This window comes from Gymnoscopelus microlampas (genome assembly GCF_963454915.1).
Source record: "Gymnoscopelus microlampas genome assembly, chromosome: 7".
Classification (NCBI taxonomy): Eukaryota; Metazoa; Chordata; class Actinopteri; order Myctophiformes; family Myctophidae; genus Gymnoscopelus; species Gymnoscopelus microlampas.
Window position 1 is genome coordinate 32,181,114 of NC_139944.1, and position 14,318 is coordinate 32,195,431.

Sequence of the window (14,318 nt, forward strand, 5' to 3'; positions counted from 1 at the left end):
AGAAATAGAAAGAGGGAGACAAAACAGGACAGGAGCTGTAAAGGGAGAGAAAGAAAGGTAAATAAATAAACAAAAAAGAATCAGGGGGTGGATAGGAAGTTGTGGGGGAGAGAGATAGAAAGAGAGGGAGACGTGAAAGAGAGAGAGAGAGAGAGAGAGAGAGAGAACGAGACAGCCCTAGACATTGCTCGATTTCCGTTGCCATGGCAACACAGCCTGGCTGCTGGTAGGGTTGGCGGGCGCTGCGGCAACGTGAGCCCTTTTCACTGTGCTGCAGAGCAACAACGCCTGCAACACTCTCCATGCACGCGCACACACACACACACACACACATACACACACATGCATGCACGTGCACACACACACATGCACACAACACAGGCCTACTGTGCAACAGGCAGCAAGCAGACCACTGTGTGTGATCAAGCCCCATAATGCTCTCCAGAACACAAACTCTCACACGTGCACACGTGCATGTGCAGTGTGTACATAGAGGGGAGGAACAACTCCCCCACCCCTTCCCCACAAACACACACTCGCACGCATGCACGTACGCACGCACACGCGCACACACGCACACGCGCGCACACACACACACACGCACGCACGCACGCACGCACGCACGCACGCACGCACGCACGCACGCACGCACGCACGCACGCACGCACGCACGCACGCACGCACACACACACACACACACACACACACACACACACACACACACACACACACACACACAATAAATACATTCAATAATTAATGAATTTATGAAAGGAACGGCAACACACACCCTGTTGAACAACAGTGGAGCCTAGTAAAATCCTTAGTGTTAATTTAACTCAATTTAACTCCAAAATGGGCCTTTACGGGTCTATAACTCTGAGAGTGTACACATGGAATCCAATGGCTCCTCATGGGTCCATTTGGTTCGATTTGTACACTCTCAGAGTTAAAGTAACACTGTAAAGTTGTTTACAGTGTATAGAGCAGCTCAAGGCTGTGTTGTGTCTCTGGTGGGTCACGGTGTGTTGTGGAAGTGAGTGTAGAGGTGAGTGTGCTTCCATTAGCATTGTTTTTTTGTGGAGGTTTCTTTACAGTATTTGAGGTCTTAAGTTATCTGGCTATGAAGTAGATGTTTATGTCGGGGACTCACCATTTTAATACGTTTGTGACATTGGAATACCATTAGACTGGATGAATTGCCATTTAACCTACACAGTGAGATCCATAGTGTTAATTTGGGGTGCGTTTATTCCTATTCCGTAGTGGCGCATAGATTTGTTTTGCATGGATTGGTCTCAGTGGGAGTGACGCCCCTGTCGTGATCATCTGCCCTATTATTGGGTTTCCTCTTTCAAACATTTCCCCTTATGGCTCCGTTTACATCAGTAATCTCTGAATCCTGGCTCTGGAGGGACCTTTATCTGAAGAGAGGCTTTCTTTGTATGAATTCAACTTGGAATCTGGCCCAATTGGCCCAGAAACCATCTTTTTAGTCCACCACCTCCAGAGATAGAGGGCCAAATTAAATTCTGATGCCACATTCTGACTGTTGTGTTTTTTTAAACCAGCACTAGCCCTACTTTATTTCTGCAAATGTCTGTAAACGTTTGATGTGATTTTGCTTGTTAATGCTTGTGGGAAAAGGCACAATGAATTAGGGGCGCAACAGTTAATCAAACTAATCGATTTTTATGGAATAATCAATAAAAACACAAATAGCAGTTCTCAATGTGTTGCGATGCAATGCATTTTGAGCTTGTAGATGGTTATTTTAGCTTTTTTTTGTGTGACGCCTGTATGTGTGCGTGTGTGTGTGTGTGTGTGTGTGTGTGTGTGCGTGCGTGCGTGCGTGCGTGCGTGCGTGCGTGCGTGCGTGCGTGCGTGCACGTGCCTGCATGCGTGCGTGCGTGCATTTGCATGTGTGTTCATCAGGGAGTGGTCCAGCCGGTAGTTGACAGTGACATTGAGGATGCGTCGGAGATGGAGGAGGAACGTGAGCGTCCAGAGATAGGCTCAGAGAGCGAGAGCAGCACCTTTGGGCCAACTAAGAAAAAGAAGAAGAAACCAAAGGAGAAGAAAGAGAAGAAGCCCAGGAAGAAGAAGAGAGAGGAGGAGGATGATGACGATGACGATGATGATGGCAACATGAAAGTGAGTTGGAGTCAAGAGAAGCTTTTCACAGAAGGCCTTACAGCCCGATTTACACTTTGGTGCACGTGCCAGTGTCGCACGTCAAAAATAGCCAATTCACAAGCTTGTAATAATAATACATACAATTTATATAGCGCTTTTCTGAGTACTCAATGTACACAAAACAGCAACAAAATAAATACAACTTTATTAGGAAAAAGTAGTAAAAACTGTAGATCTGAAATATTCAGTATGCGACCACGTCCGACAGAGTGTATTTTAAGCGTAAGCCTGTCTTACAGTTAGAATGCCTCTAGATATTTAAAGTTCCCCAGAAATCATGTTTTTTGTTTGGGTAAATTAAGCTGTCCTGTGAAACTCCTGGTAGTTTCTTGTGCCCTGCGTACCTCCAAAGCAATTAAATTCGGATTTAGCACTCACTGAATCCAGTTTTGACACGGGACACTCAACTCAGATGTGACATGACGAATGCCGAATGCCAGAGTAGGGGTACAGAAATGAATTGAACTAATCGATTTTGCGATTATAAAAAAATAATGAATAATCGATAATCTAATAAAACTAGAGGTCGGGCACAGCCCATATATAGACATCTCTGTATCTGTCTACCTGTGTCCCTTTTATGCCCATATATGGAGATATTGGTATATTTAGCATTGCTTGCGTAATTGTACTTGCTGTACTGTTTCCATTTTTTTTTTAAGTTTATAAAGTATTCAATCAATCAATCAATCAAATCAATGCATTGGTCAATGAGGAAGTACGCAGGGATGTTTAGTGATCCAAAACAAGCGCTCTCCCGTCCCCAGAACCACATGTGGGTGCCCCGTCAGTAAGTAAATTACTAGCTTGCTAAGTTTTCTTCACACGTTTTGTGTTTACGTTCGGATGTTTTCTACCTAAATTCTGAAGGATCAAACATAATACAGAACCTAGTCATAGATCCTGGCATACTAAATGGAGGCAAAGACAGAGCAAAGAAAGAGGTGAAAAAAAACAAATGCTGAACGAGCACCTCCGTGTATTCCAGGCTAACTGTAAAGCTTCTTTAGAGACTTTTTGGGGGAAGAAAAATACTTGTCAAATATATTTATTGAACAAAGATGATTTTTCTGACATGGATAGGGACTTTAAATAAATGACAGCTGTGCGTTAGTGAATAAGCCCTTTGTCTTGTTCTGCTGTGATTGAGTATCTCATTACGCGTATGATGTGAAGAGTCTCTCTTCACATCATACTTTCAATGAAATGTTAATCTATTCATCTTGCCTGCATGTTTAATTAATTAAATTCGTAACCACATGAACCCTAGCGTCCCCTTTCACCGGGGACATAACATTCAGTGAAAATAGAACAATGTGTTGCGTTGCGACACATTGTGAACTTTTAGATTGGCTATTTTTGGCAAAGATATTTAGTTTAGAGGGAAAAAAGGAGGGGACCTAGTAGTATAGACCCCTGGGGGACTCTGGTCAACTAAGTAGTTAAAACTGCTGTGTGCGTGCGTGCGTGTGTCTGTGTGTGTGTGTGCGTGCGTGCGTGCGTGCGTGCGTGTGTGCGTGTTGCTATTGCATGTCAATATATTGTTTCTATGTTGTCTCAGGAACCCAAGTCGTCCAGCCAGCTGATGCAGGAGTGGGGTCTGGAGGATGTTCAGTACGGCTTCACTGAGGAGGATTATAAGACCATCACCAACTACAAGGCCTTCAGCCAGTTCCTCAGGTGAGCATCCATTTTGGGAATGATGCCTAATTAATATTTCGTCGTACCACACGCCGCTTGGCAAAATGGCCGATCTACAACACGATGTGATTCGTTGCAGGCTTGTAGATTGGCTATTTTTGGCACACGACACCACCTTATGACAGAATATGCAGTCTATTACACAAGACTAGATGTCGCTCCATACAGAATGTCTGTCAGAGCAAAGGTCACTGCACCAATTAGAGGCTTTTTCATTGCCTCATACTCATAATTATACTGATTGATGACAAAATGACATTTCATGAATAACTTAGGCCTGATAAGGGACACTAGTTACTGATGAGAGTTTTTGGGGTTTTAAATGTATTGAATAAAATTGTTGTTCACATTGCATGTACAAATATGTGATGACTTCTTGTTGTTGATGTTCTGGGATTGATTTACTAAGGCCAGCAAATCTCTCCAGCTTTCTTTAGTAACGATTTCATATCTGCGTAATAATCTTCTGCACTGCCTCCTTGGGTTGGCACAATTCCTCAGCCACAAACAAAACCTTCACACTGTGTCCATTTATAGCGTGGTGGTCATGTCCCCTGTCTCAGGACCTACAGGTTCCCCCTTCCCAATGACCCAGGATCGAATCCCACTAGAGCCTTCAGCCTTCTGTCTCCTCTATGCTCTTTCCCTCGCAGTGTCCCCACTGTCTGTCTGAATAAAGAACACAATCCCATTGGGACCGGACTGCTCACTATCCTCCAACACACGCATGCACGCACACGTATACGCATGCACACGCATGCACGCACGCACGCACGCACGCACACGCGCGCACGCACACACACCCTACAGTGAAACTAGAGCACGGCGTTGGGGTGGCGAGCAAACAGTGGTCGTTTTGTTTGAGCTAGAAACGCTCTGCTGTTGGTATAAAGAGTGTGTCTCACCTGGGGCTGGCTGGCTGAGCAGAGCTTGAGCTGAGCCCGTGCTCTGACAAAGTGGAGCATAGGCTCCTGCAGAGCCCCCTGTGAGTAGTCAGCTGCTCGCTGGATGCCGGTGACAGCTTGGAGGCTCAGGGACTCAGTGCCCTGACCCACTATCTCTCACAGGCCACTGTGCCAAACCTCCAGCTTGTCGCCTGACAAATCACAAACATGACACGCACGCACAGCGTAGCGCGGCACAGCAGGCACAGCAGTGCACAGCAAAACTTTACGGGGGGCGGGGATTGGGGGCAGCAGGGTGTCTGCAAATCAAGACACAGTTCCCTCCGGTGCAGGAGGTAGCATCAATTACATCAATGGGAGCAGGAGCATGACACTGTAATATTGCCCTCTCCTTTTCTCTCCTCTCCTCTCCTCCTTGGTTTTACTCAGACCCCTCATTGCCAAGAAGAACCCGAAGATTCCCATGTCAAAGATGATGACGGTGCTGGGAGCCAAGTGGCGAGAGTTCAGTGCCAACAATCCCTTCAAAGGCGCATCTGCCACTGCCGTGGCTGCCGCCGTGGCCGCCGCTGTGGAAACGGTTACTGTGGCACAGCCGCTCTCTCTCAGCAGCAGCCAGCCGAGCTTGCAGCTGCAGGGGCCAATCAAAAAAGCCAAAACCAAAGAGGGAAAGGGTAAGGGCTTGTAAACTGTGACAGAACGGATGTTTTTAGAAATAATAACCTCGGCATCTCAATTAACATAACTGTGGTGCGGTCTTGTGTCCCAGGGCCAGGAGTGAGAAGGAAAAGCAAGGCTGTGAAAGAGGTGAAGAAGAAGCCGAAGGCGAAGAAGACCAAATCAAAGTCGGCCCAAAGTGTGAAGAAGAAGAAAGCATCGTCGGTATGTTGTGCTGTGCTTTTGTTCGTCTGTTCACACAGAGACGAATGAAACTGGTGAAGTTCAATGGGAAATGCACTTTTTTGAACATTGCATAGCATTGGAAAGCATAAAATCTAATACCATACCATGGTGTACAATAAATGCTATTGCATGCTATGTAAGGGACAGTGAACAGCGAGGCGGTCATTATTCAGAAATAAACCCTCACAGGGTGATTCAAGACCCGACGTGAAGTGGAAATAAACCCCGGTTTTCTTTCTCAATAATGACCTCTTCGCTTACACAGCTACTTAATTAAGAAAAATAATTTGACACAACATATAACAACAACACTATTTTATTGAGTTAAAGGGTTTTGCTTATGGTAAAGAAAATATTCTGTTAGATTGGGGTTCATCCTGCACAACACGGCCGGCTCGCCAAACTCCAGTAAGTGCTGCTGATCAATATAGTTTGAGAAACCGTTCAATGGAGTTCAATGGACAGGTGGCTCCATCTTGGTAGGTTTTCGCTATTACGTTCAATGGGGTGACGTCACACTCTTTTTAGCGGCGCTGGCGCCGCTCTATACGTAGTATAGAGCGGTCCTGCTCTATACCTGGCTTTTCCGTCAACGTTCTGATTGGTCAGGTCTGTCAACGTTCTGATTGGTCAGGCCCGCCAAGGTTCTGATTGGTCAGGTCCGTCAACGTTCTGATTGGTCAGGCCCGTCGAGGTTCTGATTGGTCAGGTCCGTCAACGTTCTGATTGGTCAGGCCCGTCAAGGTTCTGATTGGTCAGGCCCGTCAAGGTTCTGATTGGTCAGGCCCGTCAAAGGCGCCGCTACCTTCACACAGGTGTGATTTTTCTATTATGAATACGTTTTTTTTTGTGCCTATTTTTCACCGCAGATGTTTTCCAAAATATCCCTTAGAGCTATGTTAAGCCGTAAAATGACATTGGGTTTGTTTACTTGGATGCCATGTTGTATACGGCACAAAACTAAGCACTGCAGATTGATATGATCCAGGTGCTCAGTCTATTGATCAGACCTACGTCCATAGCAACGGTCTGTTATTTATAGCAGCAGCCTGTAATCAATAAATAACAGACCGCTGAATGCTGTCATTGACCAATCAGAATTGAGCATTCAACCAAGCCGTATAATAAATGGTATTAGTATAGTAACGCCATGTCATAGCCCAGAATAGCATAGCATACCATACAACACCACTACATAACATACTATACTCTAACATATCATTCTATGATAACATACCATAAAACATAAATGTAATTTGGGTCTGAATGCAGTGTAATTTTTGGCTCCATCTTAACTAAGCAAATTGTGTGTGAGTCATCATCATGTGTGCGTGCGTGCGTGCGTGCGTGCGTGCGTGCGTGCGTGCGTGCGTGCGTGCGTGCGTGCGTGCGTGCGTGCGTGCGTGCGTACGTGCGTGCGTGCGTGCGTGCGTGCGTGCGTACGTGCGTGCGTGCGTGCGTGTACCTTTGTAACCTTTATTTAACCAGGAGAGTCACAGGTTCAAGACCTCATTTACAAGTAAAGTGTGTACGTGTGTGTGTGTGTGTGTGTGTGTGTGTGTATTTTTCTAGAGTGAGGAAGAATTCTTTGAAGAGTCAGACTTTGATGACATCAGCATCCACAGTGCCTCTGTGCTTTCTGACACCTCCGGGGCTGCCGCCAAGAAAAAGGCCAGACGCGGGAGGAAAAAAAGGAAAAGTATGTTTACCTTTTCCACTCGTGTCTTTCTCTGGGTACTTAAATCCCACTGAAATCCTTCATACCCCAACAGACTGCATACTATAAGTAAACAAAACAATGGGTGTGCGAGCAACTGAGCATGTATGTCTTAAGCAATCCACTGCAATCCAACTGCACTGACCAATTAGCAGCTACACTGGTGCAAAATTGTACTGTATCTGTGCAAGTTAAAGCTGCAATCCGGAACTTATTTTAATGACTAAAATGTTATTTTAAACATTTTGTATGATAGAGTATGTTAACGGTCTGGACAGCTACTGGTTGACAAGTAGTACTGCCTGAAGCCCATGAGCACAATATCTGCCCCATTCAAGCCTCTTGCCTAGTACCTGAGCGGTAGAAATCTTACCTCTCACGCAGGAGATCTGGGTTCAATTCCTAGGCAGGACATAAAAGTTACATATGTCAGTTTTTAGCGTGCTCGCTAATCTCTCTTGTCCTATGCCCTTTGCATTGTCCAGAGGAAGATGGCGATGGCTATGAGACAGACCACCAAGACTACTGCGAAGTGTGCCAGCAGGGCGGCGAGATTATCCTGTGTGACACGTGTCCCCGGGCCTATCATTTGGTCTGCCTCGACCCCGAGTTGGAGAAGGCCCCTGAGGGCAAGTGGAGCTGCCCCCACTGCGTGAGTGCGATTTCATTAGAACTATCCCATAGTGTGCTTTGATGCATGCTGATGACCCATTCATATTGAAGATATTATATTACGGAGCTTGTCCGTGTAAATCCTGTTTCCAGTAACCTGATTATGTTATTATCCTGATTATGAGAAGCCGCGTTCTTATTCCAATTATGGTGAACCAATATGATATCTGGCACACGCAAGATATTAGCTGGGATACTGGGGTAAAGTATGTAGCCATCTTAACCCATTTACAGTAATATCTGTTTCTGCAATCTGTGTCAGATCAATTTCCATGTTAATATCCTGAATATTCCGTCTGCTCGTGTGCACAGGGATATTCATGAGTGGGATATGAAGATGCACATAAACAGCTTATCGCAAATAAGAACTTAGCCAGGATTTGAGCTGGATTTATTATCTGGAATGTAGAGTCGAAGTAGAAGTTCTTACTGCCATGGATTGAGATTTTTCTTTGCTTTGAAAAAATCTTGTGCTCTGGAGACCTGACACTGCTCAAGTGTTATATGATGGAAATGAGATGGAATAGCAGTATGCTTAATGTTCCGGCTGTCAGTGAATTTGAAAGATATCAGTATTGTAGAAACTAGGGTCAGGGGAACTTTCGGGGGACCCTGAAGGATTCAGAGGGCTGAGACCTAGACTGGCTAAAATACTCATCATCGGTGAAGCTTGCAGATGGCAAAAACCCTTTCTTGAAAGTGAGCACTGTGTATCATTTTTGCTCTTGTCGCCAATATAATCAACTTGCACAGAGCTGTGTTTACAAGTGAAAGTATTCCCATAACCCAAAGGGACAGCTGCGTGTTTCTACAGTATGTCTGTAGTCACACACTCACTGACTTTGATGCATGTCCTTGATAAGCCTGCCAGCACTCAAGGCTGACCCACTCATAGGGTTTAGGATTAGGTTCAGGGCTAGGGGCTCTCCTGCAGACCTTTTGAGCCCATGTTGATGCAGACTTCGCTTGAACAATAGCCCACAATTCATAACATTGTGATGTTAAAAGTGGGAGATGACAGGCGAAGCCCGGAAGCATCCAAACAACAAAAAACAACATGGAAGGAGCAGGCAATAAGTTTACATAAAGGTATAAACAGCTCACTGGTGATCCATAGCAGCACTGTGTGTAGTTGTTTGACCTGTATGATGACATTTTTCATATGATTTGATCCTACAACATTAGTATTTTGCTAATAAACCTGGAGAAAATAACAAACCCCAATAATTAAATTACATATGGAATATGAGCCTAATTTGATCTCTATGGTTGATAGCAACAACTGCACAAAGGGCTGTCCCGTTGCTCATGGTGATTACATTTCGAGCCCCTGCACCCTCTTGCACTCACACGTTAGCGCTGAGCACGCAGGTGACATTCATTAAACCCTGGGAGGGCTCACTGCTCATGGCATAGGGTGAACATTGTGGTTGGGCCTCTCATGCAGTTCACTTCAAGTGTAATGTGGATTTCACACCAATTAATTTTAGATATTCATTTGAGAACAGACTGGTAGCCTTTGATGAGAGGCCTTCTTGGCCCCTGGTATAGTGTGTGTGTGTGTGTGTGTGTGTGTGTGTGTGTGTGTGTGTGTGTGTGTGTGTGTGTGTGTGTGTGTGTGTGTGTGTGTGTGTGTGTGTGTGTGTACTATACTTGTACTGTAAATGCGATCAGGGGTCAGGTCTTTCTGTCGTCCAGTTTGACTTCTCGATTGGAATTCCAACGGGGCCAATCAGCATCCTTTGAATGCGATGATGATGAAGTACGATCAGCACGAGATAGAATTGATGTTGCCATTGAGCTGTTTTGAAAAGACTTCCAGGAATAATGAAGTGAAATTAAATGGAAGTTGTCAGGTGTCAGGCTAATAATTTGCTTGAAAATCTTGAAAACCTATAATTCAGAGATGTAATAAAAAGGCGTGAACATTGCACTTACCTGTTTTACCTGGACCTCCACGACATCTCTGACCACACGCGTGTGCCATTTACGGGTCTCTCCCTCAGGAGAAGGAGGGCATCCAGTGGGAGGCGAAGGATGAGGATGAAGAGGAGGAAGAGCCAGAGCCAGTGGGAGAAGAAGAGGATGACCACATGGAGTTCTGCCGAGTGTGTAAAGATGGAGGGGAGCTGCTGTGTTGTGACACATGCCCATCGTCCTATCACATCCACTGCCTCAACCCGCCCCTCCCTGAGATTCCCAACGGGGAATGGCTGTGTCCGCGCTGCATGGTAAGCAGTGACACCTCACAGCAATAGAACGATCATATTTTTTTTGGGGGGTGGGGGGGGGCAATTGTTCCTAAAATGTATTGTTCATTCTAGAGATGATTCCATCCCTGTGATGATAGTATGCATTATGCAAAGGTCTGATACATGCCAATAAGCTATTGATGAGCTGCAGTTTATTACAACATAATACAGTTTATTACAACATAATCAAGATGAATCACTCATCAGCTCAAAATTGTGAGGGCATCCTCACCAACGTTAGTACAGCATTATCTCAAATTGCTATAATCTCAAATTGCTAATAATGTAGGGATGTGTATGTGTCTTATAGTAGCAGTATTCTCTGAGATATATTGTGAGCTTAAGAGTCAGAGCTTTATTACAAAAAATAGCTTATTAAGGGGGATGAAACTGCAAATTGCATTAGATTTGGAACTTGAAAACACCAATGAATGCTGAACGTCTGGTAACTACTGGTCTCCTATTTCCAAGCTCACAACATTCAGTAGAGAAGGATGGCTGAAAAGAAAGGAGAAATGTCTCACATCTCCTCTCATCTCCCTTCCACACACAGTGTCCACCGCTGAAAGGCAAGGTGCAGAGGATTTTACATTGGACATGGGGGGAGCCCCCGCTGCCAGCTGAGCTGCCTCCTGGCCCCGACGGCGAGCTCCAAGACCCGCTGGTTAAGCCCCCACTTAAGGGTCATGCGGAGAGGGAGCTCTTTGTCAAGTGGGCTGGCCTCTCCTACTGGCACTGCTCCTGGGTTAGCGAGCTGCAGGTGAGATGTCAGAGTTCAGGTCCAGTCGTAAGTAGATTGTTTCTGGTCCACTTGATCTGTGTGTTCTCCCTCTCAGTTATGGGACTGAAAGAGGGTTTCCAAGTGACCAAGCGTTCCTATTATCTCATGGTGTGGATCAACAGATGGAGGGATTCTCTTCCCCTTTGCAAGCTTTGTCTCCCTGCTGTAGCCAAGTAACATAACAGTGCACTTGTTTAAATGTTATCGTTCAGCCCACGTCAAATGCATTCATTGAATTTTGCCAAATGGCCATTTACATGAGTGTATAGTAAACTATTTTAGATCTGAAATAAAGCCAAAAGGCGTACATTTCTGCTTAGCCAAGCCTCAGGTTTGAGAATTGGCCTTACCCTTACCTGGCTTTGCAGGCTTGTTCTCTCTTACATGCGAGGCAATTTCTGCTGAATGTTAATTGCACAGTACAGAAATCAGAGGGTTCACAGAGGGGGCTGTGCTAGTTTTAAATCCAGCATGTCAAGATTAAATCTGTGCCAATAAACGTAATCATGTTATTAGCCTTAGCTGTCCCCATTACTGGCACCAACTGCTTTAGGCTCCAGGTGACAATTAATATTTTTGATCTCATTCGTTAACCACTTTTAGAGGGAATAAAGGAGGGGGCCAAGGATAGATGCCTGGGGTACAGTATGTGCATCGTTGAATGTAACTTATTGATATATCGCTTTCTACCTTCTTTAACCTTGGTATCTTACCTTTTACCTTCTATATCTCAATCTAGGGATGCAACAGTTAATCGAATTTTCACCTCTTATGACATGCCCAGAATAGGGATGCTGGGGTTCAAGTGGTTAATCACTTTACGTTCTTTTGATTGTGTAGTTGGAGCTGTACCACACTGTCATGTACCGAAACTACCAGCGTAAGAATGATATGGACGAGCCCCCGCCATATGACTATGGCTCCGGGGAAGAAGAGCAGATCAACGAGAAGAGGAAGAGCAAAGACGCAGAGTACGCCGTTATGGAGGAACGCTTCTACCGCTATGGCATCAAACCAGAGTGGATGGTCATCCACAGAATAATCAACCACAGGTATGAACACACATCCGACTGTATGTCTTTCTTACTCCTTAAAATTGGATATAGAAGGTTTCTGCCCGACAGCGATGATAGGCATATAGAAACATATCTGGTATTGGTACCACCCACCCATAGAACAAACATGGGTAAATTCTCTTTCTGCTGCACTGCCACCAAAGAGTGGAATGCCCTGACACCATCCCTTAAAACATGTGGATCACTGGCTTACTTCAAAACAGGCCTGAAAATTCATCTTTCAGAAGGCCAAAGGGGGAGGTAAATCTCTCTTCTCCCATAGAAAGGTGATGGCATTCACTGCCTACTCCCCCCCCCTTCCCCCTTTTCTACTCTGTAATAGTGCTTTATATTTGTTGATGATATTGTATTTTGGTGTTTTTTGGGCGTTGCAACCGCCCCTATATATGTGAGGTTTGGACCCCCACCCATTGCACCCCCCCAACCCTCCGCTGTGATTGGCCACCATTGTACCCCCCTAACCCTGCACCGTGATTGGCCACCATTGTACACTGGTTGACTCTATTCAGGACATTGGTTGGCTAGTGAAACACATGACACATGTGAAGTCCTATAAATAGGACTGTGCACTTAAAAAAAACACATTTATGTTTTTTTTTAAGTGAATCACCCACTGTGATGACCACTGTGACCACACCGCCCACTTCACACTGGGTGTGATTTTTTTATGCTATGTTGATGAATTGAATACATAGGACCACAATGGAAACAAGTCCCCAGGACTTTTTTGTGTTCTCCTTTTAGCCCAAATGTATGACTGTAAACCCGTGCTGTTTGCATTTCTGCCCAATAAAGTATTCAATCAATCAAAACGACCTGAATCCATCCTTTAATACTTCTTTACCTTTCTGTGCTTACTTTCCCTGTAGTTTTGATAAGGATGGAGAACCGCATTACCTGATCAAGTGGAGAGACCTGCCGTATGACCAGTGCACCTGGGAGGTGGATGACTTCGATGTCCCAGAATACGACATCCACAAGCCTAACTACTGGGACCACAGGTTCGGTTCACAGCATCCGTGGGTTAACGCCTCGCTTTATTTATGTCTCTTTCCATTGCCGTTTTTTTAAGAGGTTGTCAATGACGGGGAGTTTACAGAAGCAGAATGAATGCCCTTGGCTTTGTGCCCAGCAGTAAGGCCGAGGGGGACCGTATAGAGTGATTAATTATCTGGAAGTTAGGTTCACTAATCATAAATACAACATACAATAACAGCGATATTTCCCCCCTACGCTTGGGAATACTCACAGTGAGCTCTATGGTTCTCAACTATTTTGCTGGGCATGCAGTCTACTGCTAGACAACTGTCATTAACACATCCAATCCGGTAACGCATCTGTGTCATTTTAGATTTTAGCTCTAGCCATTATTCTATACTTTGACCATAAAAAAATAGCAGATATACAAGCTCATAGCGCGGCACCGAGTGCCGCACTATGAGGTTGTAGATCTGCTATTTTTGAAAAATCATGAACATTTGTGCAAAGCTTTTAATATATGTTTTTTAAAGCGAACATTCGTAACTAAAATCTTTCCTTCTGGGGGTTCCTTGAACAAAATATTTTGAGATGGGGGTCCCGACCAAATACATATAATTTTGGGGGTCCTTGACATGAAAAGGTTTGAGAGCCACTGATATTATTGCAACATTTGCTAACATTTTCAGAAAACTGTTAGGATTTAGGAGACATTTTTAGATGCGTTTGCGGATTGAATGGGTTAAGTCTCCCTGCTCTGATCTGTGTATTTCTCTACTCTCACTTCTTCACTGTTTGTGATCTCTACCTTTTAGCTTTGCACATACAAGCTGAGACAACTAAACAAAGACATTAGGCCTAGTACTGCTGCTGCACCCCCCACCCCTCTCCTACCAACGCATCTGTGATAATACTGTTTATAATAACAGGGAGCAGATACTGGGCGAAGACCAACGCCCCCTGGTGGTGAGGAAAGGAAAGAAGCTCAAAGACGACCATCCAAAGAGGGAAATACCCCCGGACGCTCCCATCATAGATGTAAGTTGACCAGATCATTTAGGCCAGTGATAGACAAGGTAACTCTTTGAGCTGGACTGTCTGACCCAGTGTTTCACTGTTGCCTGCTACTGGGAACAT

The 14,318-nt window shown here is 44.9% G+C and overlaps 1 protein-coding gene across 1 annotated transcript in view; it reads left to right on the plus strand.

Moving 5' to 3' along the window:
- chd5 (chromodomain helicase DNA binding protein 5) overlaps positions 1–14,318 on the plus strand; it is a 53,687-nt gene that overhangs the window by 12,603 nt on the left and 26,766 nt on the right. Inside the window, exons 3-13 of the mRNA XM_084061420.1 lie at positions 1,936–2,154; positions 3,758–3,876; positions 5,232–5,476; positions 5,572–5,684; positions 7,278–7,404; positions 7,908–8,074; positions 10,101–10,325; positions 10,900–11,106; positions 11,968–12,179; positions 13,073–13,204; positions 14,111–14,219. Of these exons, the coding sequence (XP_083917546.1) occupies positions 1,936–2,154; positions 3,758–3,876; positions 5,232–5,476; positions 5,572–5,684; positions 7,278–7,404; positions 7,908–8,074; positions 10,101–10,325; positions 10,900–11,106; positions 11,968–12,179; positions 13,073–13,204; positions 14,111–14,219 (1,875 nt within the window). The remainder of the gene's footprint in view (positions 1–1,935; positions 2,155–3,757; positions 3,877–5,231; positions 5,477–5,571; positions 5,685–7,277; positions 7,405–7,907; positions 8,075–10,100; positions 10,326–10,899; positions 11,107–11,967; positions 12,180–13,072; positions 13,205–14,110; positions 14,220–14,318) is intronic.